General features: G+C 42.1%; 1 protein-coding gene across 2 annotated transcripts in view; it reads right to left on the bottom strand.

Moving 5' to 3' along the window:
- Nucleotides 1-26,990, bottom strand: part of KCNJ2 (potassium inwardly rectifying channel subfamily J member 2) — a 404,418-nt gene that overhangs the window by 372,697 nt on the left and 4,731 nt on the right. The window contains exon 2 of one of the 2 annotated variants that reach the window (XR_016389076.1): nt 1-25,702. This exon is cut by the window's left edge and continues 77,969 nt beyond it. Coding sequence is in view for 1 of the 2 variants with exons in the window: in XM_089901706.1 (XP_089757832.1) it covers nt 24,199-25,482 (1,284 nt within the window). In the remaining variant the exon portion in view is untranslated. The remainder of the gene's footprint in view (nt 25,703-26,990) is intronic. The other variant, XM_089901706.1, reaches the window with a different exon arrangement.

A 26,990-nucleotide genomic window follows, 5' to 3' on the forward strand; every position in this document is an offset into this window, starting at 1 on the left:
GGATTTTAGTCCTTAGAACTTGAGATGTCCAGAGGATATAAAACATAAAAGTCAATTAGAATGCAAACGTCACATGCCTGAGTAGGACAGCATTTTATGGGAATCAAGAGGAAAGTAACAGACTTTTAGAATGCACAGTACTGATATGCTGGTCATTTTAATCCACAGGATCTGCATCTGGTTTGGGTTGAGTAAGAAGGTTGAATGTGATGATTCTGTTTTAGAGTGAAAAACTCTTGACTCTAGAAAATAGCACTTTCTCTTTCTTTTATGTTCACATATTTACAGGCCACATAGGATGTCAACACGTTAATTTTTTATCTCAGTAAATAGACTTTTGTGCTCAGAGTTCAAGGAGGGTCTGTTTGCTACCAAATTAGATACCATAATAATCACGATGACTTCTGTAGTTTATCAGTTACAGTATTTAAAATAGGGTATGTATGGCCAAAGGGAAAGAGTTGACACTGTAAAGTATATTTGTTTACACAAACAGATAGTATCCTTATTTGACGTCTCAGAAGTAAGTCATGGGAGTCACATTGTGGGGCCCAGAACACCAGCGGCATCCTGACAGGTGTGACTAGGATGACGCATGATGGTGCCAGTTAGAGGCGTCCTCTGTTACCCTTTGGTGGATATCCCAAGCTCTTCTGCAACTTCTTAGCATAGCTTCATTAAGTTCAACAAAAAGCATGCACAGGGTTTCTCCCACAGGAGACCCCTCCTTGGAAAATTCTGAATTAGAAACCGTTGCCTTTGTGCAACTGGGTTAGACATTTCACAATGAGTTTTATATTTTCATAAACCTTCTCGTTTCTAGGAAGAGGAGAGCTGGACTTCCTTGCTACGTCTTGGCACTTCCAGGCCGAGAGAGAATCCGGAAGTGGAATTGAATGTGAAAGCCAGGGTAAGACAGAAAGAGCGCGACGAGGAAAATAGAACTTCTGGTCACTGACATGACTTCTTCCAGGGGACTAGGTGGATGCTTGAGAAGATTCTGATTTTACGTGATCTCAGGAACTGAACATCTGCCTTAAAATGTGAGCATTAAGATACTGCGATACCCCCAAAACGTCAACACCAAGAGCGACTGTAATGCAGACTGTGGACCTCAAGTGATTACAATGTGTCAGTGTAGGTCCATCCCACCCTGATGGGGGATGTTTATAAAGGGGGAGGCTTTGCATGTGTGGGAAAGTTCTGTACCTACCTACCTCTCAATTTTGCTGTGAACTTAAAACTGCTCTAAAAAAAATAAAGTTAAAAAAAACCCAACAACGATGTTTCTAATGGGGACTTTGACTCTGATGAAGATATGCTCATATTAGATTGAAAGAAAATTCCTCTTCCAAGAAATAAAGCACTTATAAGGTAGATACAGCTAGAACTGCATGCAAACTTTTTTTTTTTTTTTTTTTTCGGTACACGGGCCTCTCACTGTTGTGGCCTCTCCCGTTGCGGAGCACAGGCTCCGGACGCGCAGGCTCAGCGGCCATGGCTCACGGGCCCAGCCGCTCCGCGGCACGTGGGATCTTCCCGGACCGGGGCACGAACCCGTGTCCCCTGCATCGGCAGGCGGACTCTCAATCACTGCGCCACCAGGGAAGCCCCCATATGCAAGCATTTTTACTTGCATCGTTCACGAATAAAATAATGCTATGAAGATGCATGTTAAAATACATACAATCTAAGGACACTCTTGACTATTGGAGCCTGCCGTCAAATTGGGCAACACACGAGCTACTCAATTGTTGCAACAGTTATTCTGACAACAAGCAAGAGTTTGATCCACATTAAAATTTCTCTCTTCCCCCTCCGAATTTATAACGAAAACTCCGAGGAAAGTACTTTCATAAAACTCTGCTCTTTTTTCTTTGATGTTGCAACTTTTGGCTGGCAAGAATCAGGAAATGGCCCTGACACTGCCGGGGAGAGAAAATACATCCATAATAACCAAACCCAAGAAAGCCATTTAAAAAGGCCTAAAAGTACTTCACCTGGACAATACAGCTCTTAAGTAATATGTTCTCCAAACGGAGTTTTCACCAGTGTGTTGCCATCTTCCATTTTCTTAGGATATAATTTCCTTCAGGTCTGCATGAAGTTAGGGGAGACAAGTTGCCACCAAAAATAAGAGTTTGTGTTTCTATAGCATCTGTTTTGGACAGTGTATATAAATAAGAGGCCCCACCCCAGTATAGGACAAAGAAAAATACATATCTTGTTATGAGTTGGCTTTCTGTAAATGCAACTACATGAAAAAAAAATGTGGGGATGGAGCCCAATATAAACACAAGGTCAGAACAAAACAGAACCACCTACAAAAATCTTTCCTGAAAAAGCACCCATTCCTGAAGAGGATGCATTGCATGAGGGCTCACACACAGATTTACTAGCTACCCAGAGTGGTCTTCTCACAAAGGCTTCTTTAAGGGAGAACCTTTAAACCTTGAGGTTAAAAGAAAAAAAACAAATAGCCAGTTATGATTCTCAGATATCTGTTGCCATTCTAAATATTTAACAGAAGTTGGGTGTGGTGGGGACATGCAATTTGATCCCCAAGAGTTGCATCTTGGGTCCAATGGATTGGAGAGTGATCTGAAAATCAACATTCAGGGACAGAGGAATGAATCCCTAAGCAGCTCCACTGTTAAGAAACGCATCAATCAGTCATTCTACGCCTTTACTTATGTTAACACTGAGACAGGCTGGGACCTGGGACCTGGGAACCCCTGCTGCAGGGCTTGCACCTGGACACATGTCTCCTTGAGCAACAAAACACAAAGAAACTATGAGGGACTAAAAGTAACAACAAGATACAAAAAGGCCAAAAAGACCAGCTGCGACTTCTGAAGAGCTGGGAGCAACAGCAGGGTGCTGCGCAGGCCCCCTGCACTCAACACCACCAAAGGGGTGGGCAGAACACCTGAGCCACCACTCCCGCCCGACGCCCTGGACACACCCCTTCCCTCACCCCATATTAGGAGCCAGTTTGCCCCCCCTCGGGGGAACTTGTTACTTGTTCTCACTCCCCCACCTGCTGCAGCAGGGGCCCCAATAAAGCCTTGCCTGAATTTCTTGTCTGGTCTCTAATCAATTTCTATTTATTAAAGAAGGCCAAGAACCCTGGTCGGTATCGACATCTTGAGATGGAATTCATTTTTGTTCTTCATACGTATATATAATTTATTTATTATACAGACGTATATGTACGTGCACATGCGTGTGTGTGTATCACAGTATTTTTAATGCATGTGACTACAAATTGGATGGGATACTTTTTCAACTGCAGGCTCCCCAGCACATTGCAGGAGTCGAGCATCCCTGGATCCCTGATGTTAAATATTAGAATTATCCTCCAGTCACAGTGAAATCCCAAAATACCCACACATATCCCCAAACACACCCTGGAGAGCGCTCCTGCCCTGGTTGGGAATTACTTCGTGAACAGGCTGACAGGCAAGTCAGGGATTATTCCCTCTTGAGGTTCCGGCAACCGGAGGCCAGCTTTGCTGATTTCAGCACCGCACCTCAGCCAAGGGCTTTTTGCAGGGAGCCCCATCCACCATCAAGACCGAGCTTGGCAGGGAGACTTCTTCCAACTTCCCCACTTAGACTGTTTGCTTTCACCAGTGCCTGACGCTGATCTACCCTCTTTGATTTGCTGACATTGATAAGTGAAAGGAAGCAAATGCAGGAAGTCAGAGGAAAAAAATCAACTTTGGATTTTGTTCAAACTGTAAAGAACAAACATATACTATACCGTCAGTCTACATAGATGACCCTTCATTTTCTGGTATTTCTTTTTAAGTTTAATGAATTATTTCAAACATTTTAGAAGTGTTAGATTTTACTTTCTCTATCTTACCGTGTTCAAATACTCTAATGTGGTTTAAAAAAGAAGTGGTTCCAAAGTACTTTGGGAAAGATAGACACAGAAAATATTATTAAATTACGGTCCTGTCTAAAATGGGGAAATCAGATGCTCACAATGTATCAGACACTGTGGTAGATGTTTTGTAAATTCCTTTCGTTTATATCCTCACACCATGCGTGGTAGATACTGTTACCACCATTTTATACATGAGAAAACTGAGCCAAAGAAAGTTTAAGAAACTCTGAAAAGTACTAATAAGACATATCTCACTTTTAGAATGCATGAGTTTAAAAGTTAACGTGTTTTTTTTGTTTGTTTTTTTGCGGTACGCGGGCCTCTCACTGTTGTGGCCTCTCCCGTTGCGGAGCACAGGCTCTGGACGCGCAGGCCCAGCGACCATTGCTCACGGGCCCAGCCACTCCGTGGCATGTGGGATCCTCCCGGACCGGGCACGAACCCGTGTCCCCTGCATCGGCAGGCGGACTCCCAGCCACTGCGCCACCAGGGAAGCCCAAAAGTTAATGTGTTTCTAACTTTGACACCAATACAAATATTTTGACACCAATTAAAATGTAAATACATATTCCTCACCTTCATCCTCATGGAATCCAAAGAGAGCCCCTTTGTTGAAACTAAATGTATTTCTGTTATTTTCAATGATTTGCTCAAAGAAGTGTGAAAGAGAAATGGTATCTGTTGATCATCCCAGGACTTTTCAGGAGACCTAGACTATTCCTGTATGCCCTGAGAGTTAAAGATAGAACACAATGTACCCTTCTGGCCCAGATGTAGATACACCCAGAATGTCACATGGCCTTGAGATGTTTGGTAGAAAACCAAAAAAGAAACAAAGGCTTCATCTATATGTGGCAAGGGTGTAACCCTGGAAACAAGGGTGTAACCCTGGAAACAAGGATGGGTAGGCACCTGCCACTTGCTTGCTTCTCACTGCCCTTCTCCTTCCTTCCCTCCTTTCCTTTCTTCTTTCCTTCTTTCCATATCCCAGAGAATACTTACTAAGTGCCTAATAAATGCCGGGCTCTGCGCTCGTGTCCATCTGCCCCATCTCTCAGAGGCTTCTTACTCAGAACATTTTCACATTTCTCTAGTTGGAATGTTAAATCTTGGAAAATGGTGGTGACTTATTACATCTACCCTCTGCCTATCTCCCTGATGCCCTGTGGCTGGAACTGGGCCTCTATGGAATTAGATGGTGGTGTGATTTTTTTCCTGGGCCAGCTCATGCTCCTACATTTTGGTTTTCCAAGAAAAATGGTCTTTGGTCGGACCTTTGATTTTTTCACTTTTAAGGAAAAAAATCAGCCACATGGCTTAAGACCTGAAGATCTGGTTTCTCTTCATGGCCTTCTTCAGAATGATCCAGCTTTCACTGTGCTTGGCAGACATTCATCAGGGTTCCAGCTGACCGCGTCCTCATTCCTTTGAAGAAAAGATTTCTTCTCTCTTTTCTTTCCTTTTTCTTTGTTAATTTTGTTATTTTGGCTGTATTTTGTGGAGGACTGCCAAATGAAAGTGCTTTTACTCAGTCGTCTTCTTTAGAGGTCCTGACCTAGGCAGATTAAATGGAATTTGTCAAGACACTTAAATGTCATGCAAGGTAACCGTTACTCAGCCTGCTTATACACAGGGAAATAAACTCAGATTTTTTTCCCCAGTAATTTCTAGATTAATACAGGTAGCTTATGAATTACTTTGAAGTTCTCAGCGTAAATTGTTTACTAATTATGGATCCTAAGTGACACTAAAGGAAGGTTTAGCAGGAACCTGAGGTCACTTCATTTAATCTGTAGACTTAAATCTCTTTTCCATTCATGGAGGAAAGAATAGGTGAGAACATGAGTGGAGCTTTTTCATCTCAGATTGTCAGAGGGAAGAGCAGAGCAGAGGAAGCTGGTAAAGACACAGTCGAAAATGATACAGGGCTACCTAGAGCTGATGTCGGTGTGTGTCTGTATGTGTGAATGCATAAAACGTGTGTGAAAAGTTGGGAAGCCTAAGTGCTAATTCCCGGGAGCAGTCAGACTAAAGTGATTTTCAAGTACTGACGGGCATTGGTTCCCAACTCAGCCCTGGTGGCCATCTTTGACAAAGTCTGAACAGAAGCATTCTCTGGGTCAGAAAGACCACTGGAAACACTTGCCATAAATCTAAGATATTATTAATGGCATACTTTTTTTTTTTTGGCTGTGTTGGGTCTTCGTGTCTGTGCGAGGGCTTTCTCTAGTTGCGGCGAGCGGGGGCCACTCTTCATTGCGGTGCGCGGGCCTCTCACTGTCGCGGCCTCTCTTGTTGCGGAGCACAGGCTCCAGACGCACAGGCTCAGTAGTTGTGGCCCACAGGCCCAGTTGCTCCACGGCATGTGGGATCTTCCCAGACCGGGGCTCGAACCCGTGTCCCCTACATTGGCAGGCAGATTCTCAACCACTGCACCACCAGGGAAGCCCTAATGGCATACTTTTAATTGTATCTCTGTAAAATCATATCACTGCTGCTGAATTTTAGAGGCTGAAGGTGACATTTTCTTTTTTTTTAAATTGTTATTGGAGTAGAGTTGACTTACAATGTTGTGTTAGTTTCAGGTGTACAGCAAAGTGAATCGGTTATACATAGAAACATATCCACTCTTTTTTAGATCCTTTTCCATGTAGGTTATTGCAGAGTATTGAGTAGAGCTCCCTGTGCTCCACTCCCCATTTATCCCTCACCCCCTTCTCCCCCATAACCATAAGTCTGTTTTCTACATCTGTGAGTCTATTTCTGTTTTGTAAATAAGCCCATTTGTATCATTTTATTTAGATTCCACATATAAGTGATGTCATATGGTGTTTGTCTTTCTCTGTCTGACTTACTTCACTCAGTATGATCATCTCTAGGTCCATCCATGTTGCTGCAAATGGCATTATTTTGTTCTTTTTTTATTACAGCTGAGTGACATTTTCTAAAAGATGTTCCAGATTAGGAAAACCAGAGGGAAGAAAGATTAAGACTGACTAGGTCTTACCTGGAAGAAAGGAGAATTTCTAAGGGTGTGTTCTCCTTTTAAGGCCCCTAAGGAATTAATTTGTTACCTGTAACTTTCTGGAAGGCCCTTCCAGAGCCTCAAGGAGCAGCTTATCTGCCTCTAAGTCCAAACGATTCAATAAAACATTCATTCAGCCATCTTAATCCCTTTATACACGGAGTGTCGATCCTTTCCATAGTTTTTCAAGAAACTATATTTTTCAGGGTTGGTTTGTTTGTTTGTCATCCCACTCTTTATTCCTTATCTTCTTCAAACACAAAATTTTCGAACTTCACCTTCAAATGGGCCAGGGAAGCAGGACAAGTTCTAGAGAATTATGAGGTTGATGAAGCTTTTCTTCGTCTCTCTTACTTTTAGGCCACCCACCAGGATACCTTCTGCTGCAAAAGTATTTGCTGAGGATTACCATAAACCTCTGGGAATATGAAGAATGCAGTTCATAAGAAAAATGGAAGCAGCAAGGAAGGGAATGATGGCCTGGAAGCCAGGCCAAAATATCCAGGAGACAGATCCTCCATCAATGAGGAAGTGTTGTAGCCTAGTAAGATGGAAGTTTCTCAGGGTCCTGAGTCAGTGAAGGATTGATGTATCCATTGGAAAAATCATCCACACCAAGCATGGCACTGGCCAGTTTGTCTGCCTGGAAATTGTTTCTGTCGTGGCATGTGGAAGCTGGTAGATAAGAAGAAGATACCTTCTCCTATCCTTCCCCCTCCTGTGAAGGGTTTTCCATAACCTTCTCCTATCCTTCCCCCTCCTGTGAAGGGCTTTCCATAACGTTAATCTTTCAACAGGTCTCACAGTGGATCACCCTGGTGTACGTTCATCTTCTTGGGTGAGTTTGACTTTTGGACACGGAGACAAGTACCTTCAAGACCTTAGGCACCGAATCCAGCCCAGTCAACAAGATTCATGGAACACCTGTGCTCCTGCAACTGGGATAGCACTTTGACAAATCAACTAACAGAAAGGTCATGAGACATCGGTAGAATTTTCGTAACTAAACACAGTTCAGTTTCCTTAGATCATGCTTCCTCTTTGTGGCACAAACTCAAATCGCGTGGTGAAAGTATGGTTGGAATACACAGTGTATGTGGATTCCAGAATTGCATGATTCTCTGGAGCTGGAAGCACGAGGAAATCCTGAGATGGAAGAAAATGTGCCTTGCATATAAGTCAGAAGGAATTAAACTGTCCGTGCAGCCGTCTAATGAACCTGTCAAGATGCCAGTTGCTGGCTGCTGTGTGCGTCAGCTGTGCGCACTGATAGATTCCTGGCCTCCTCTGCTTCCATTCCTGCCATCAGAGAAGGGGCAGCAGCTTTGTCCACCGCAAACTAAGACTGTATAACAAGGCTAACAGAGCACCGTGGGTCAAGTTGTAGCAGGAGTGATGGCAAATACATGGGAATGAGTCAACGCAGGATTAGAACAAAGAATGTAATTCATGGAACCGTCTCAAATGTACATGTTGGGATGTGCTGAATCGTCCGGCTCGAGTGGATATGTAGCAGCATGCGAAGGTGATTTACATAATTGTGAACTGGTGCCCACAGAACCAATGTGACTTGGAAATTTACAACCCTGAAATCATGGAAGATGTACACAGAGGTAGACACAACCTGTAGTAAACAAAACCCATGACAGCCCTTGACTACTGTTAAATATTTAGCGAACTCCAATAGGACACAGCTAGGATGAGACTGGTGGCTCCTTGAACTGCTGAAGGGCCAAGCCTGGGCCCCCTCCCGCCTAAGAATGAAAAGGTTACATTGTTGCAAGTTGAGTGTGGTAACCTGGATTCAGCTCAACTGGAAGAGTTTAGGAATGTGAACAGAAGTGCTACTTTGAATCTATCTGCCTTCCAGAAGCCTTCTGATGTGTCTACCTATAAATACCCTTCCCACCCTCAAAATCAATGTGTATTCTTTAACCTTCCAATCAGCCCTCTCTCCTGACTCCAGTTTCTTTTTTTTTTTTTTTAGAATTTTTTTTTTTTTTGATGGGGACCATTTTTAAAATCTGGATTGAATTTGTTACAATATTGCTTCTGTTTTACGTTTTGGCTTTTTGGTTGCGAGGCATGTGGGATCTTGACTCCCTGACCAGGGATCGAACCCACGTCTCCTGCATCGGAAGGCGAAGTCTCAGTCACTGGACCACCAGGGAAGTCTTCTGATTCCTGTTTCTTAATTCAGCCATGCCGAGACCAGCTTTGATGCTTCCAGCCACCTTCTCCTCCACCGTGATTTAAACAGTTGCCAAGTCATGTACATCCCTTTTCTGAATCATCTCTGGAGACAATCCCTTCCTTTCCATTCTCAAGTCCAAGTACTTATGGCCTCTCACCTGAAATATTGAGCCATAGGCGCTTAATTAGTCTACAAAGCTCCATCTTCATCTCCTATCCCTCCAGTCACCTGTGTGCATTGGGCCCGTCATCTTCCTAAAAAGCCCATCATTTTAGCTTCTTAAAGAGCGACATCATTCCCTTATTCACAAGACTTCAGTGGTTGCTCACAACCTTCTATTTCAAGAAAAATCATTTAAAGTCCTTAAGCTACTTTCCAATCATATTCCTCCTCAATGTCACAGAGTAGCTACCCCCTAGACGAGGGCTTCTCAACAGCAGCTCCATTGACATATTGGACTGAATACTTGCTCTTCGCGGGGGCCTGTCCTGTGCACTGTAGAATGTTTAGCAGCATATCTGTCTAGATGCTGATAGCACCCAGCCCCACAACTGCAGCAACCAAAAAGGCCTCTAGACATTGTCAAAAGTTCTGGGGTAGCAAAATTCCTGCCCTAGACAAGATGGGTGTCTTATGGTTCTTAAGATATGCCTTAGGTCTCCCATGTTTATATGTGTGTTTGCAGTGGGTGCTCTGCTTGCAATGTCCTGCCTGCCACCTTTATCCCTTCAAACCATACCCATCATTTCAGGTTTATCTCCAAAGCTCCCCGGTACCATCGTCCTCTCTGTTTTAACCAGCCTTCCTGAATAGAAATATTTTCCTTTGCCTTTGGATCACCACAGCACTTGCTGTATTTCCTAAACCATTTACCTTATTTTGACCATTTTCCTTCAACCTGACTGCTAAAAAAATTCACAGAGGCAAATTTTGGGCCCATTATACAAACATATAAATATTAACGGCATGCCTTATATAAGCTACTCTCCATTCTGTTTGAATTTTACTTCCCTTCTTTTTTGCCTCTAGCAAATCTATTGTATCTTTTTGTACGAATTTTTTACTGGTGTCTAAATACTAAAAGAAAAAAGTCTTCATGTAATTATCTCAAACTCACCGATGAATACAATAATGCGATGCTCTCCTTTATCAAATGTGATAGAAAATAAACCACAGCCTCTTTACAGAGAGAAAAAACAAACGAACCAGAGTGAGCTGGACCCTCAGAACCATCTCTTCCTCTTCCTTTTTACTTGAGGAACCTGGAATCTGGGAGGAGAAAATGGCTTTCCCGAGGTGGCAGATCTAGCCTGTTACAGTCAAAATAAGTTTCCAGGGCTCCTGTTCAGAACTATTGTACTAGACCATTTGTTCCTCATATGGGTTGCATGGGTCAGTGTCTTGGGCACCACTTGGGAACTTATTAGTAATGCAAATTCTGGGGCCCCTTCTCAAGCCTGCTACTGAGACATTCTGGGGTGAGGGCCTTCTCTCTATGCTTGTCTCGTGCAGGAAATCTCAAGCTCCAGTGCATCAGAATGACTCAGAGGACCCGCTTACATTCAGAGTGGTCCTTTACCACGGGCAATGTTGGGTGAGAGGTAAGCTGATACGGATTCGCAAGAGCAGACTGGGAAAGGCGGCTGTGCTCAATATCAAATGAACAACCTGACCTACTTCCCGGAATTTACAACTTAATGCAGATTCCTTTGTTGACGTAGTAAAAATCTTTATTCCACTTGAATCACCGTAGTGTCTGTTTCATCTTAATTTAGGAGCATAATGAATTTGCATCACATTTAAAATAAAAACCCACTAAAATTCATTCAGCTCTGATTTTTATCATGTACTGTAGGGTGCAGAAATGCTAAGCATAGGCATATCTGTCTTAGCGAAAAAAAAATAGATGAAAATGCAAACAAGTTCTAGGCATTTTCAGAATGATTTGTTTAAATACAGTGCTTAAACACATAATGACATCCACTAAAATTAAGAAATAGAACATACATACAAAAGCCAATAGAAGAAGAAACAAAGACAAATACATTAATATATTAATGGACGGAGAAGAAAGAGAAGGGGCAAAGGAAAATAGAAAATGTGATTATTCATAATATAGATGTCCTAGATGTCCTCCTCAAATTTGTTCTAAAAATCAGACATGTAAAAATAATCAGACATAAAAAGATAGAGAATAAAGGGTGAAAAATAAAGATATACTGGGTAAATACCAAAACAAAACAAAACCAAACCCTAAAACAGCATTACCACATTAATGTCTGACAAAAAAATAAATAATTCAAGGCAAAAAGATAATTATTGTATTTGATAAAGTTACAATTTGCCGATAAGATTTAACAACCATTACCATGAGCAATATATCAGTATATCATAGTGATATATCACATAACAATATATCTTATATCAATATATTAATATATCATAACTTAATATATCTGAGATATACAGGACACAAGTGCCCTTCAAGACAAGTAAAAATGGACTATTCCACTGTTATGGCAGAGATTTAAACAGACTTAGTTCGGCAGTCAAGAGATTCAACAGATAGAAAATATTTAAGGGTATTGAATCTTTGAATTATATAATGATAACATATAGACTTATATGTTATCGTCATATGTTATATAAACATATAGACTTTGCACCTAACAAAGGGCAAATATACTTTTATTTCAGTTATGGCAGATTCCCAAGAAAATGGCCATTATGTTGTAAAGAAAATAACATTATGTTTTCTGACCACAGTTCAATAAAATTATATATTAAAAACAAGAGGAATGAGATAGGCTCCTTACACACACACACACACGAAAGCGCACACAAAAAAACAACTATCCAGCTGGACATTTTTAAAGACGCTTTTCGATAACCTTTGGGTTATTACAAAGGACTCAGACACTTTTAATAAATAAATACATAAATAACATGAGGATGCGGCAGGTCCAGAAACTTACGGATTTTGGCAAAAGTGGTACTCAGATGATACTTTATAGACTAACCGTTATTATAAAACAAAGAAAACAAGAATAGGAAAAATGAACTACAAGTGCAACTCAAAACTCTTAATAAGACCTGAAAAAGAGGTATATTTTCATGGTAAAATATATGAAAACTAGAAATAGATTATAAAGAAAAAAACGAGAATCACCAACAATCCCATCATTATTATTATTTCCTTTCCTGTAATCATAACACATGTAGTAAATAATAAATAATTCAGGTCAAATGCCTCAAATTATGTGATGTTCGTACAGTTTCTGGGTTGAATTTCCCCTTTCATCTTACCAATGTCACAAGCAAGACTCCTTAAATATGAGGCCCCTGGGCATCATCGTGAGTGCATTTAGTTTCATGCGCGTGTGTGTATGTGTTAGGGTGGGGTGATGGGCAAAAGGAACCTCCTCATAATTCTTTGTCAGGAATTTGGCTTTCTTTTAAAAAAAAATTTGTCGAAAAGAAAATAGATGGTTCATTTTAGCACATTTTCCAGAAAGCTTTCGGTGACGTGAAAATTTGGTAAAGATTTGACCTGCAAAATGAAGTGATGAAGATGGTGAAGAAAAAAAATATACATATATCTGCAAGGAAGTGATAGGGAAGGAATCCTTCGGAGTCCAATGAGGGGAAATCAGTTTGGGATCCAAGGTTAACAGAGGAGGTTTTCTTACACAACCAACCCTGATAGAAATATTACCAAACTTCTCTCAAAGAGCAAGGCTGCTTTTGTTTGGCTAGAAGGTCCAGGAAGAGCCAACCTTTGGCAGTTGGAAAGCCGTTGTGTTTTGGGGCAATAAAGCCATTTTGTTCAGCTGAAGGCATCTGGGGCACCTAATGCATTTCTTGTTCAGGCATTGACCCGACTAGGAGGTGTGCCAGGAGACTACACACTTCTCCCGGAATAAATGAGAATAAGAAACGACCAGTGTGTCCAAACAAGCTGTGAAATCCTATCCCTCTTGCGTCCTGAAAAGAGTCCAGCGCCCCAAGATAAAGGAAATTGATTCTGTAATCTGATAGGTTTGGCATTTTGCCAAGAACAACAACTTCCCTTCACGTAGCAGCAGGCTCCAGGTGTATAAGTGCCACCTTACAAACTCCAGTGCAAGAAAAAAAGAAAACCACCTTGGCATTTAATGCATATAATATAACATGACAGGTAATGGGATGGATTTTCTCAGCAAGAGTGGAAAAGAGTATGCTTGCATTTCTTGCACAGACACTGTACTGGAGGTCTTCTGCTTTGATTGCCAAAGTCAGAGCACAAATATAGAAATATAAAATTAGATTACCGTAATTGTTGTTCTCATTTCCTTCATGCCACTGTAAGCTCTTTGTAAGCTCGATACCCATCATAGTTCTAGGTGCTTGATGCTTGGTGAACGTTTCCCAAATGCGACAAGCTCCCTTCTTTCTGGGTGCACTTAAATGTCTTGAATTTGGAGTAAAATCTATATGAGAAAATGAAAAACTGCTACTACAAGTATAAAACTAACATATGTATAGTACTTTATAATTTATGAAGCACTTTTACAAAAACTCTCTCCCTTTATATCTCACAAAATTCTGTTTTTATTCTTATTTTCCGGGGAGCAAACTAAGGCTCAAAAGTCTCAAGTCCTTAGAAAAAGGCAACTTTTTGCAGCCATTTCTCCGCAGGAGATGACTCAGGCTGCAAATCACATTTCACTAAGTGGGGTTAAATGCATCTTACACAGAAATAAAAAGAAAAGGGAGAAATCAAATCTGTTGCACAAAACTTATAGGTGGTTCCTTAAAGAATTTCTTAGAATGGCAAGTTTCTTTAAGGAAAATAAATAAATATGTGAACATACATTTGAAGTTCCTCAAACACAGCTTTAAATATCCACATGGCTTTGAGTTCAGATGGATTTTGTTTCTGGGGGTTTTTGCTGTTGATGTTGTTGACTTGTTTTTGTTTTCTCCACATCAACCTACAAGAACTCAACTCCACTGTGCCACTAATATGGATAGAGTAATAACCTCCTCTGAGTGGTTGTTCCGTACATCTGGTTACAAAGGTCTGGAAATACTAGATTCATTAAAGTAAAAATTTCCAAGCTTAGGTAGGTATTCAAGGAAATTCTTCAGTTCCTTTTTTTTTTCTTTCTCTTTTCTTTCTTTCTTTCTTTCTTTTTTTTTTTTTTGCAAGCATGTAGCTGGTTTTCATATGCATTTAAACAATACGGCCAGGCCAGTTTTACAAATGGCACTATCTGGACCAGCACATTTTTTTTTTTTTTTTTTTTACAAAAGATAGGATCGTATTCTAGCTCACCAGACACACCTTGTACCTTTGCATTTTCCTTTTTAAGTAAATCCTATATTGCACAGAGCTTCATGCAAATCACTAGCAGGAAATAGCAACCTAAGCCCTTTTTATTTTATTCTATCTTTTATTTATTTATTTTTTTGCGGTACGCGGGCCTCTCACTGCTGTGGCCTCTCCCGTTGCGGAGCACAGGCTCCGGACGCGCAGGCTCAGCGGCCATGGCTCACGGGCCCAGCCGCTCTGCGGCACGTGGGATCTTCCCGGAACGGGGCACGAATCCATGTCCGCTGCATCGGCAGGCGGACTCTCAACCACTGCGCCACCAGGGAAGCCCCCTAAGCCCTTTTTAAATCATGCCAATGTGCAGGTTCAGGACTGCCTTATTTCACTTAAGGATGGTGGGAAGAAGAGGTCACTTTTTCTTCTAGCCAACGTAATTCATCAGTCCATTAGAAGGTGTGAACTTCTAATGGGGGCAGACTCTTTACATCCCGACCCCTTTCTCCCAGGTGAGTATTGCAATAGGACCACTGCTGAGGTCTTTGCATCTCCGTCCCCCATCTCTCTGTTGTGAAACAGCTTGTTTATTGCAAGTAGCAACAGGATTTAAAAAAAAAATTTTTTTTGTTGCCCTTCACTAATTGCTGTTTTGGCATTCTCCTATCCACTTCTTTTTATTATCCTAGAAAATGATCATAAGCCTATAGAATGTTTAAGACTGGTGAACGCCTGAAGGCAGAGCAATTTCAGTTGGTGCCAGTGAGCTTGTTAGATGGTCCAATATGAGCAGACCCTGGAAGTGGACCTTGTTTTAGGAGACTCTACATTCATATAAGACGTATGAGCCAGGGCAAGGTAGAATTTCCCAAGCAAGGCTCACTGCCTTATCTTGGTAAATCTGTGCCTCGCTTCAATTAAACCTTACAGGAAGACTCCTGCTGGAAAAGTTCAAATGTTTCAGAATAGAAGGGAGAAGAGAGCTGTACACCAAGGCAAAAGTACATACTGTATTTATCATCCAACACAGCTCTTTATATAATTACATCCTGGTGCACGTTTTATTTTTGGTTCTTGAATAAAGTCACTCAGATTAAATTAAGGAGTATGCAGGAGAAGGTGCTTCGATGCTTCTTTCCATTTCCATGGCAACCCTGGGGCATCTTCTTCAGCTGCCTCATTGACTGGATGTGCCCAAGTGATGCAGGCTGTAACTTTCAGCGGAGCCTGCAAAGGAAGGGAGGAGACCTCTGACCACCAAGAGCTCATGGCAGGACTGAAGAAAACCTCGGCACGGAGGATCCACTTTCCTTAGTTTTGTTTTTTTTTAATAAACTTATTTATTTTTTATTTTTATTTTTTGGCTGTGCTGGGTCTTTGTTGCTGCGTGCGGGCTTTCTCTGGTTGCAGCGAGCGGGGGCTACTCTTCGTTGCAGTGCGAGGGCTTCTCATGGCGGTGGCTTCTCTTGTTGCGAAGCATGGGCTCTAGGAGCGCGGGCTTCAGTAGTTGTGGCTCGCAGTCTCAGCAGTTGTGGCTCGTGGGCTCTAGAACACAGGCTCAGTAGTTGTGGATCATGGGCTCTAGAGCGCAGGCCCAGTAGTTGTGGCGCACAGGCTTTGTTGCTCCGCGGCATGTGGAATCTTCCCGGACCAGAGCTCAAACCCGTGTCCCCTGCCTTGGCAGGCAGATTCTTAACCACTGTGCCACCAGGGAAGCCTCTCTCCTGAGTTTTTGTATGAATGGTTGCCATCTGAGGGTGCTTTGCCAAGTGTTGTCAGGGATGTGTCCACACTTGCCTTTGAAATGTCTCTATTGGTAAATAATCTGTTTTCATGGGTCTAAGTGCCTAATGCAGCTGTTCATATATTTTAAAGGAAACTCCTAGATGCTATTTAGTGAAACATGCTCTCTTTGTTTGCAGGATCAAATAAAACGTTGCTTAACTGGGACTTTAGACATACAAGAGTTTTAGCAAAAATTTGAAAAACAAAAGCCAAATAGAACGACACAGTGTGAGATTTGATTCATTTGTTCGTTATACAGCAGGGAACCCAGATACTTGCCCAAAGGCGAGGATAATTTCAGACCTAATCTAAGCAGTGTCTGGGGTCAGAGCGGTCATTTAGCGGGAAGAAGTAAAGGGACAGCATCTTAGGGAGCAAAGTTTTTACAAAACTACCTCAAATGATTCCCAATAAGGTGTTGCAGGAATATTTGAATCCATGGTCACAACCCAGTAAAAATATTTAATCAAGTGAAGATCTCTGTGCAGTGCCTAATAAGTCATAAGTATTCAACAACTGGTACTTATAATTATACAGAGACTTTTTGTATATAAAACTCAGTTTTAAGACAAAATGAATATACAATGGTACCACCCTTTTTCCAAACTGTGTCCTATTGAAGACAAAATCCATACAGAAAGTTTTGAGTAACCAGTACCATATAATAATTCCTCAATAAATTTTGGGTCAAACTGAATAGAATTTTCTAGAAGCCAAACCCATTAACAGAGTCAACCATTCAGAATGTAATTTCACACTTGAAATAAAAAAGATCTCTGAAAATTAGTACCATCACCACAAAAACTCTACGCTCAAGCCAGGTCTTTTGTGTCTCACCTGTACCTTTCTGGCTATTATTAGTCATATAGTCTTTATAATGGATTATCTGATTTCCTCAAAACAGCAGAGAGAAGCAAGAACCTAAATGGGGTCTTCCCTGGTGGCGCAGTGGTTGAGAGTCCGCCTGCCGATGCAGGGGACACGGGTTCGTGCCCCGGTCCGGGAGGATCCCACATGCTGCGGAGCGGCTGGGCCCGTGAGCCATGGCCGCTGAGCCTGCGCGTCCGGAGCCTGTGCTCCGCAACGGGAGAGGCCGCAACAGTGAGAGGCCCGCGTACGGAAAAAAAAAAAGAACCTAAATGGTGCTAAGGACAAAATAGTAGCTGATTGTTTAATGGACAGACTTCAAAGCACACCCCACCAGGAAGAGACGCACCTAGTAGCTTGAACCACACAAGGAAACGTTAAATAATACACACTATTTTTTGAATGAGGCAGAGAATTGTATAATATTTTAGCAAACCATTCCTCCAAAACAATGAATGCCCTCGAGGCAACAAATTTCCGTTATTCCAAGAGAACCACTTACGTGTAATTATCCATCATTATTATTCTTACTATTTAGTAACACTTGTGCTGAGTCTGGCTCACCTTTTCTCTCTTCACTTTCCCAACACTTGTACTCCTCTAGCCTCCAAAGCAGATGACTGACTTTTCCAGTTCTAGGACTGCCCGTCTTGCATCCTGGGGAAACCCTGTGTCCCAAACAGACCAGGACAGCTGGTCAACCTATTCCAGAGCCAGGTACTATGATAGTTTTATTCACCCATGCCTTGCAGGTATCACCTTATAATTATATAAAAATGTTTAAGTCATTATAACAAACCTCATATAGTGGCTCAAATCATCAGGTCACTAGGCTCCTTTGCTCACTCAAAATGCAAAAAGCTAGGTTTCTCTTTTTATTTCGTTTCTTTTGTTTCTTTTAATTGGGGAAGGCAAATCTGATTGATGTAGTCAGTGTTTCGAGCTTTAATATGGAAATTTCTAGAGAGAAACATGTTTTCTTCTTTGTGAGTATTATCTAGAGGTTGTTGCTTAAAGAGGCTGGAGTTGGGAGGCCTTGCTTGGCTTTCACTGAAAAGGCCTAAGCAGAAAACCTCTGAAATTCTACCCTCGCCTTTTCTTTTTGTACAAGTTAATTTTCTTTTTTTTAAAGTAGAGGTGGGACTCATATAGCACTCAACCTGTTGCCTGGAGTTACCACCCTGTATCTTGTTTAATGGGACCAATCACCAAGCGGATCATGTTACACCTTTGGCGGCCCACAGCTGGAGGAAAGCAGAAGTGTGTGACGTGGTGAGGTGCCTGCCGTTTGGTTAGTAACAGACCTTTGTGGTTTCACCTCGGGACAGACCTCAGCGATTCCTAGTTAACTGAAATTAATCTGAAGTTTGAAATTTACCTAAATCCCACAACTGATGCTTATTTGTAATTAATCTACCTTTGTGAGTTGTCCTCTCTCCTCAGGAACCAAGGGAGCAATTGTAGAGCAGGTTATGAAGGAGGTGGGTGCTCATGTATAGTCTCCTACGCGGAGAAAAAGAATGCATTTTCATCACCAAGGAGAATAAAAACTGAGAAGCAGAGAGGCCTGAAACAAAATGATGAAACTTTTCCCAAGAATGCCTCCAAATGGAAAGCGTAGTATATAATGATAAAAAGCTCAGCCCAGGGCTAAATGGCCTCCATTTATTTTTTTAATCGAAATATAGGTGATTTACAACGTTGTGTTAATTTCTGCTGTACAGCAAGGTGATTCAGTTATACACATATGTACATTATTTCTCATATTCTTTTCCATTATGGTTTATCCCAGGAGCTTGAATACAGTTCCCTGTGCTTATACAGTAGGACCGTGTTGTTTATCCCTTCTATATATAGTAATAGTTTGCATCTGCTCACCCCAAACTCCCAATCCATCCCTCCCCCACCTCCCCACTTGGCAACCACAAGTCTGTTCTCTATGTCTGTGAGTCTGTTTGTGTTTCATAGTTAAGTTCATTTGTGTCATATTTTAGATTCCACATATAAACGATATCATATGGTATTTGTCTTTCTCTGTCTGACTTACTTCACTCAGTGTGATAATCCCTAGATCCATCCACGTTGCTGCAAATTAAATGGCCTCAGTTTAAAGCTCAGCTCTAATACTTACTAGCTGTGTGTGCTTACACAAGATACTCAGCCTCTCTGGGCCTCAGTGACCTCATTTCCTTTTTTTTTTTTTTTTTGGCTGCACCGCATGGCTTGTGGGATCTTAGTTTCCCAACCAGGGATCAAACCCGGGCCCTCTGCAGTGGTAGCACAGAGTCCTAACCCCTGGACTGCCAGGGAAGTCCCCTCATTTCTTAAATAGGGATAATAATCATGCACACTCCACAGGGTTGCTCTTAAGATTAAATTATTCAATACTCATAAAGAATGTAGAACCATCTTCAAAACATAGTAAGGGCTTTGTTAAAAGAAAAATATTTGTTAAAGGAAAAATATTAAGGAGCAACCCATATTTCAGGATGGGGATTTTCCTCAGTGTTTCCAATGGTGGAAAACAGTTAAGCTATTTGAAATTTGCCAGAGGAGTTGACATTTTCTCTGAGACCACAGATCCTTGGTACCTTGGTACCCTGAAACGCTCTATAGCTTAGTGGATTAAACTAAATTTAGAAGCACATAAAACCTGAATTTGAATACCCGCTCGATGATTTATTAGCTTTCAAATCCAGCCTCAGTTTCTTCCTGTATAACAGAGGTCAATAAATTACAGACCATGTGCCAAATCTGGCCCTCCAGCCGTTTGTATAAGTAAAGTTTTATTGACAGACAGCCGCACCATTTGCTGTTGTATTCTCCGTGGTTGATTTTGTAGTACCAGGGCAGAGCTGCATAGTTCTGACAAAGACTGTTCCACAAAGCCAAAAATATTTACTATCTGGCCTTTTAGGGAACATATTTGCCAACTCTGATCTATTACACGAGAATATAATAACCTGATTTGGTTTCGGGGGAATGAAATAATTGAAAGCCAGAACCCTACCCAGTTAGGCTCAATAAAGAGTAACTCCTGTTGTCAGCACAGAGACTCAAAATCTAAACCTTACACGTTTTGTTAGTTTTGTTTGCTTGTTTCTCGGTCTTTTCTATCTAGGCCATTCTGTCCAGAAACAAAATACAAGCTTGACTTCCTCTTACTTGGATTAAAGTAATCTGCCCCCCACACCTGTTTCGGTGATTGGTTCTATTTATCCAAACTATCAGGGTTTATGCCCTCTTGTTTGGGAACCTTTGCTTTCTATCTCAGGGATGCTACGGTAACCATACAGGGAGCCCAAAGATTCTTGCACTGATTTGTTTTCAATTTTTAATTTTTTATTTAGAAATAATAAAATAAGACATAATATATAAAAATATGTACAATCCATGGTTTGTGCAGTACATTAGGAAGACTTTAGATACAAAAAGACAGCAAACGGGAAAATAATAACTCTCACGATTGTCAAAGGCCGGGATTGTTCAATTCACCGCAGCCCCAGAGCTGAAACCCAACATAACTAGAAAAGGGATTCTAGTTGGGAGTGAGTGACTCTGCAGCACTTTTTTTTTCTTCTTTTTTTTTTTTCACCTTAACATTATTGGACACAGAGTGAAAAAACACTCACTCTGTTTCTCAGAACAAGCTTTTTACCTTTACTGAGTGGCTTATCATCCAATATGAACCAACATTTGTTTTTTGTAAGAGTGACGTGATTTAGGGGACAGAACTCATTGAATAAACATCAAGGTTTGAGGTGGGAGTTGACAGGGAAGAAAGGAAGTGAAGGGAAGAAATAATGCATTGATAGAATTGAAAAAAAAAAAGATAAAACAAACTTTCACCAGGAATTTGGAAATGGTTTCAGAGTTATGGGTGACATCCTTAAAATGTCTGATTCAAGTATACTCTTAGAGGGATAGAAAACTATTCCTTTCTCAATAATCAAAATAGAATTCACTTTGTCTACCTTTTCTTTAAAAATAGGATAACCAGGAATCTAGTCCCCCTCCCAAAAATATAATGCCCATCCAGATATGGGCAAAAATTCTTTAAAAGGGAATAATTCCTAAGTAAATTCAGTGGGGGTTTGCTTGTCACGGAGAAGCCAACACAGATCCCGGAACAGACCCCAGATATTCACAGTGAGTCTCTTCAACCTGCATTCTAATGACATGTGTGCACTAATTAAGGAAACCCAGTCAATGACAAATGTTTTGAAGGTAAAATGCAGCAAAAACAAAAACAAAAACAAAAACCGTTGTGCATTACCTGTGTCTTGGCTCTTGACAAAAAAAAAAAAAAATTGCCATTTAAAGCTTGTCACTGTGAAAATACTAATAACTAGAAAAAGCTTTCAAATCAACAGTCCATGCTGAAATAAATAACAGAAGAACATAGCAATACGAACCTTATAAGGCTGGTAAATATTTGCTAAAACCATGCTAACCGGTAGCATATAGGTACTAGCTCTCAGAAATGGCTGCACTGAAATCATACTTTCTATGGCAACTTTTTTCCCTTTACATTTCTATTTACATTTGGCTTTAAATATGAAAATATCTGATAAACTTTATAAAATGTACACTTTAAAAACATAGCTTCTGCAAAATTTTCTTGAAAAAAAAAAACAAACCTGTGCACCAGAAATTTTAGATTTTTTTTTTCTCTTTTTCAGAAAGAAGTTGCAAGAGTTCCCTCCCTCATTCTTGCCCCCTACCCACCCCCTTTCAAATATCTCAAGTCTTTTTAAGTGGCAGAGCTGTGTGATGGGAAGGTGCCTTTTCTGTGGTCACCCCCATTCTCCACTGAATCATCATTTAATTTATAGACCATTGAATACTCTTTGGTTTGATTATTTTCCTTTGCAAAAATATCGAAGTAGCAGCAGCTGAAACCATCAGCATCCTCTGTCAATGGCCGAACACTTGCCATTTACAGAAGAATGAAAATTCTGTATCCACGCAATCCCTCCAACTCTCTAAACAACTTCCCTAATCTGCCTTAAAGTTTGGACTTAAAATAACATCCACTTGCTTGATATCTCTAACTTGGTTTCAGTGAAAATAACTCCACAGTGTTCAAACCCATCGACTCTGAAGGCTGAGGACAGCAGAGGCTGTCCGATTATTGCAGGCACCGCATTCAGATATGGCTGTTCAAGAACCAGAGACCATCACAGACAACAGTTTACAAAATACAGGATTCTAGAACAAGCTGTTTTTTAATGGCATACAGGGATATAATACCGTAAGAGAGTTGATTTTGAGACGCCAATTAAAAAGAAAAGTCAGCAACCCCAGAATTCACAAATAAGGAACTTTAAACCAAAAGAGAGTTCCATTATGTTGAGCTAGAGCGGAAAACAAGACAAAACAAAATGTTTCTAGCAAGTCAGGCAGCCAGGCGGGAGAGGCTTCTGGAAAACAATGTGCCCTAAGTAGCCTGCTCTAGGGCTCCACGGGCAAAAGGGATCAGCTCGGATTCAATCATGAGCGTGCATCCATCAAGGGGAAAGGACCCTTTTAGATCATTATCTCCTTTACTCGTGAGTCTCTTAGAATTTCTACGGCTCTTGTTGACCCTAAATTACTGAGACATTTTCATTCCTACTCTGTACCATTAGAAAAAAAAAAAAAAAAGCAATGTTCCCCTCCCTCCTGAATACTTGAGCTGATGAGCTACGTCAAAATGGCTCTTCGGCATCTTCCCACCTTCCCACTTCGGCATTCACAGCCCCCTCGTATGCTGTAGGACTCAGTCCAGACAGCCTGATCGTAAGAGCCAGCCTAGAGGCCAGGCGTGGCATCTTTTGGAAGATGCAGTTAAGCTGGAGATGTACCAGCTGTCAGGGCAAGGAATTCAGCCACAGGGGTATAAACCTATTGATCTTTCAAGCTGGATGGCTCAGCATCAAGGATGCCAACTCATTTCAACCTAGGTCTTGTCTTCTGGAATAAATTTTGGAATGTGCAAAAAATGGAAAAACCCAGAAAAAAATCTAAGGGCACATCACCGTCTCTCAACGTCGTATGCGTTCACCTGGCTAGCACCACCTCGAAGGAAAGAAAAGATGTTTATATCGCGTGCGTGTGAATTTTTCTTCCCCTGTCTTCTTCCTCCTATAACGTGAAAGTTACATGAAGGAACAGAGACGTAAAGCACGGCACTTACTCGACTGTGTGTGTGATGTTCTGTTTTCTGAATAAGGTGCAAAAGGAGAGGGCAGTTCATGGTCTTGCTGAGGTTCAAAGTTATTGTCTCTTGATTTCAAGGCAGCCGTGGGGCTTTCTTTCCTTTTTAGTATAAGCTCCACTGTGCAAAAATGTGCATTCTCTTTGGTATTTATTTCAGGTAGTCTAACTTAAAATTTGAGATCACCCATTAACATCATGGAGAAAAAAAAAAAAACCAATAACAACAACCCAGAGGCTACCATTTGGCTAGTGTTACATAATGCCCTTATGTAACCGGAAAGAGATTGACAGAGAGAGACAGAGAGAGACAGAGAGAGAGAGAAATCAATTCTAGCAAACAAATTACTGGCCTCAAAAAATCAGGCTCTCGTTTTGGCAACTAACAGCCAAATACCTGCCACTTTGAAGCGCATACCATGAGCTCTCAAGAAAGTTCAACACTGACTTTTTAAATTACACACAAGAAAAACTACACTGCAACAGTACAATGTGTGTTCGTGTAGTTAGCAGCTTTTCAAAAGTTAAGGCAGAGTCTTGCCTTGAAAACATTTAAAAATGTGATGCCATTTAAAAACATTCTTGTTCCCTAAAGAGAAGCATTCTGGAGACGTCAAATACCCAACCAACCAAGGCTTGCCTGCAAGTTCAAGTTTGGTACGAAAACACAAGACAAGACATAAACATCCCATAACTTATTCTACAACGTGTTATGTGCCATCGGGTCACGGGGGGGCAGGCATGTTTAGTGCTTTAGGTTCATCTCTGAGCCTACAGTCTTTCTTTGAAAGCATCGTGCTAGCCTCAGTCCCTCGTGGTCACTTGTCTCAAACCACCTCTTCACCAGTACCGTCGTCTGCGTAACTGCTTTGGGCCTTTGACCAACAGACTGCGTTTCAAAGTAACTATTCCCGAGGAGGAATTAGTCATATCTCCGACTCTCGCCGTAAGGGCCTGGGCTCTAGGGGTACACTTGCCTGGTTGTGAAGGTCTATGTCAGGGGGTGTGTCCGTACTCGTGCTCTCTGGGACCCCGTTTTCACTGTCTTCTTCCTCTTTGCTTGTGAGGGCAACCTCATTTTCATAGCAAAAGGAATTAGCGCTGGAGAGGATGTATTTCTTCTCCGCTAAGTCCCTGGCGCTACAAAGGGGAGTGTTGGGTACTTCGTAAGTCTTGTGGAACCTCGAATAGTCTACTTTGTAGTAATGCTTCTCCTCGAAGAGGACGGGCTCGTAGCGGTGGCCCCAGAGGATTTCGTTGGCCAGGTACGAGCTCCGGCACTGCGTGGTCATGGCCGTGGCTTCCACCATGCCTTCGAGTATCACCACGATCTCAAAGTCCGCGTTGTCGATGTCCTGTTTGCTCAAATCGTATAAAGGGCTGTCCTCGTCTATCTCGTGGACGATGGTGATGGGGGACACCAGAAATATGCGGTCAATGCCACTGTCAAAGCCGACGTTGATGTCTATTTGATCCAGGGGGATGTACTCCCCTTCGGAAGTAATCCTGGATTTGAGGAGCTGTGCTCGCACGTGAGCTTCCACCAGGTGGCTTTTCCGAAGGTTGCCCACCCGCCACATCAGACAGAGCTTGCCATCCCTCATGGCGATCACGGCGTTGTGGCTGAAGACCAGGGTCTCGTTTCTCTTCTTGGGCTTGGCCATCTTGGCCATGACCGCGCCAATGATAAAGGCGTCGATGATGCAGCCCACGATGGACTGGAAGACCACCATGAAAACAGCCACGGGGCACTCGTCTGTGACGCAGCGGAAGCCGTAGCCTATGGTGGTCTGCGTCTCGATGGAGAAGAGGAAAGCGGCCGTGAAGCTGTTGACCTCGGACACGCACGCTTTGCTCTCCTTGGATGCGTCCAGGTCCCCGTGGAGCAGCGCTATCAACCAAAACACGCAGCCGAAAAACAGCCAGGAGAGAACGAAAGCCAGGCAGAAGATAACCAACATCCACCGCCAGCGGATGTCCACACACGTGGTGAAGATGTCCGCCAGGTACCGTTGGCCCTTCTCGCCCACGTTGATGAACTGCACGTTGCAGTGGCCGTCCTTCTTCACAAAGCGGCTCCGGCACTGCTGTCGAGTGTGGACTTTACTCTTTCCGTTCCCAAAGCCATTGGCCACCGCCAGGGTGGCCAGCTTCATGCCGTCCTCCTCCGAAGAGACGATGCTGTAGCGGTTGGTGCGTACGCTGCCCATCACTTCTGCTGTGGACGCCAGCGCTTCTGCTTTGGAAAACAGTCTGAGTTTTTGCAAAACCCTTTGGAGAAACAGGTTTGAATGTTCAGTGAAGACCCACACACACAGAAAAGAAGGAGAGATGGGGGTCTCCAAGAGCCTTAAGGTTCTTTCTACCAAGGTCTCTCTCCTGGCGTGCAGAGTCACCTTAGTAACTCAGCTGACATCCAGAGAACAGGTCCTACCAAAAAAAAGAGAGAGAGAGAGAGAGAGAGATCGTTCGTTACAAAAGAAGTCATGGAAAAATGAAGTCTACTCCCTAAGGCAACATTTCCTAGCCAGACACAGGGTCAGATATAGATAAATGTCCTCTACGTTGAATTACTGGGTTTTTCGTTTCCTTGTAGCCCCAGAGAAATAGACAGAAAAGAAAATATTTTCTTATATTATTTAGAAGCATGAAGTCATTAAACACAGAAGAGTTAGTTGTTCATGACAGTCTTTCAGCTGAAGTCTCAGGTCTCCCTTCCCCTATTTTTTGCCAGCGATCTGGAATATTCTACTTTACAGAGCTACCTCTCTCCTCTTATTCTCTTCCTTTGCCTTCGCTACTTGCTGGGGGTCCCAGGTGATTAGGCAGAAGAAAGACTTTCTAACTCCAAGGTTTGCCATGAAGCTTTAAGAACGCGGACATGTCGGGAGAGCATTTCGCATGAACGCAGAACATTAATATTAATTGAACAGCAGGTGCATGTTGAGAGAATAGGAGAGCCCTTGATGACAAGTTGAAATCCAAAAGCACCGACTATTTTGTTTAAAAGATAAAACTGAGCAGACAGCCCTTCTAATCATCTGAAAGGGATCCCAGTTTCTGGAGACTGTTTGGGCTTATTCCGTCACTTCACACACTGAAAGCGGCCACTAGGCAGAAACGCCTGACAACATCTCTGTTAGCGCAAGTGATTCTGACTTGAAGACACAGGTTTACTCTGGGGGATACAGAGGGATCCTGTTGCCTAGCAATGAGAGTCCTGAAAGTCTCTGGAGATGGGATTGTCATGTGTGATGACAGGCTAGGAAGTAAGCACCTTTGTGCCCAAGGACCAGGTCTTTAGCGGATTGACATAAAGCTGGAACTCATTTCGTGGAAGTCCAAGTCTATGTTTTCCCAAACAGAGACGACTTTGCAGTAGTAAATCATAAGAGTCCCTCAGCTGACTTTTCACTTCCAGTGCCGCTGCTTGCTCTCTGTTCCTATGGAGAACGCACTCACCTTTACTTAATGAGAACAAATAGTAGTTTTCAGATTTCTCCTCCTGCTCCATCTCTCCCCACCCCGGCCCAGGTAAAAACCACCCATTGACTTTGACTTTCCAATTTTGCTCCAAAGAAGCTCGTTTTTCCTGGACTCACAAAAGCCTAGGAGAAAGTCTAGGGTGTTTTGTTGACCAAATACAAATTTAAAAAATGAATATAGCACAGATCTGAGAAATAAAAGTGATGCTCGACTTTTCAAACCACCAAATCTC

This window comes from Delphinapterus leucas, chromosome 19 (assembly GCF_059928025.1).
Source record: "Delphinapterus leucas isolate spDelLeu-1000000601 "Yukka" chromosome 19, BTC_Dleu_Yukka2, whole genome shotgun sequence".
NCBI classification, from domain to species: Eukaryota; Metazoa; Chordata; class Mammalia; order Artiodactyla; family Monodontidae; genus Delphinapterus; species Delphinapterus leucas.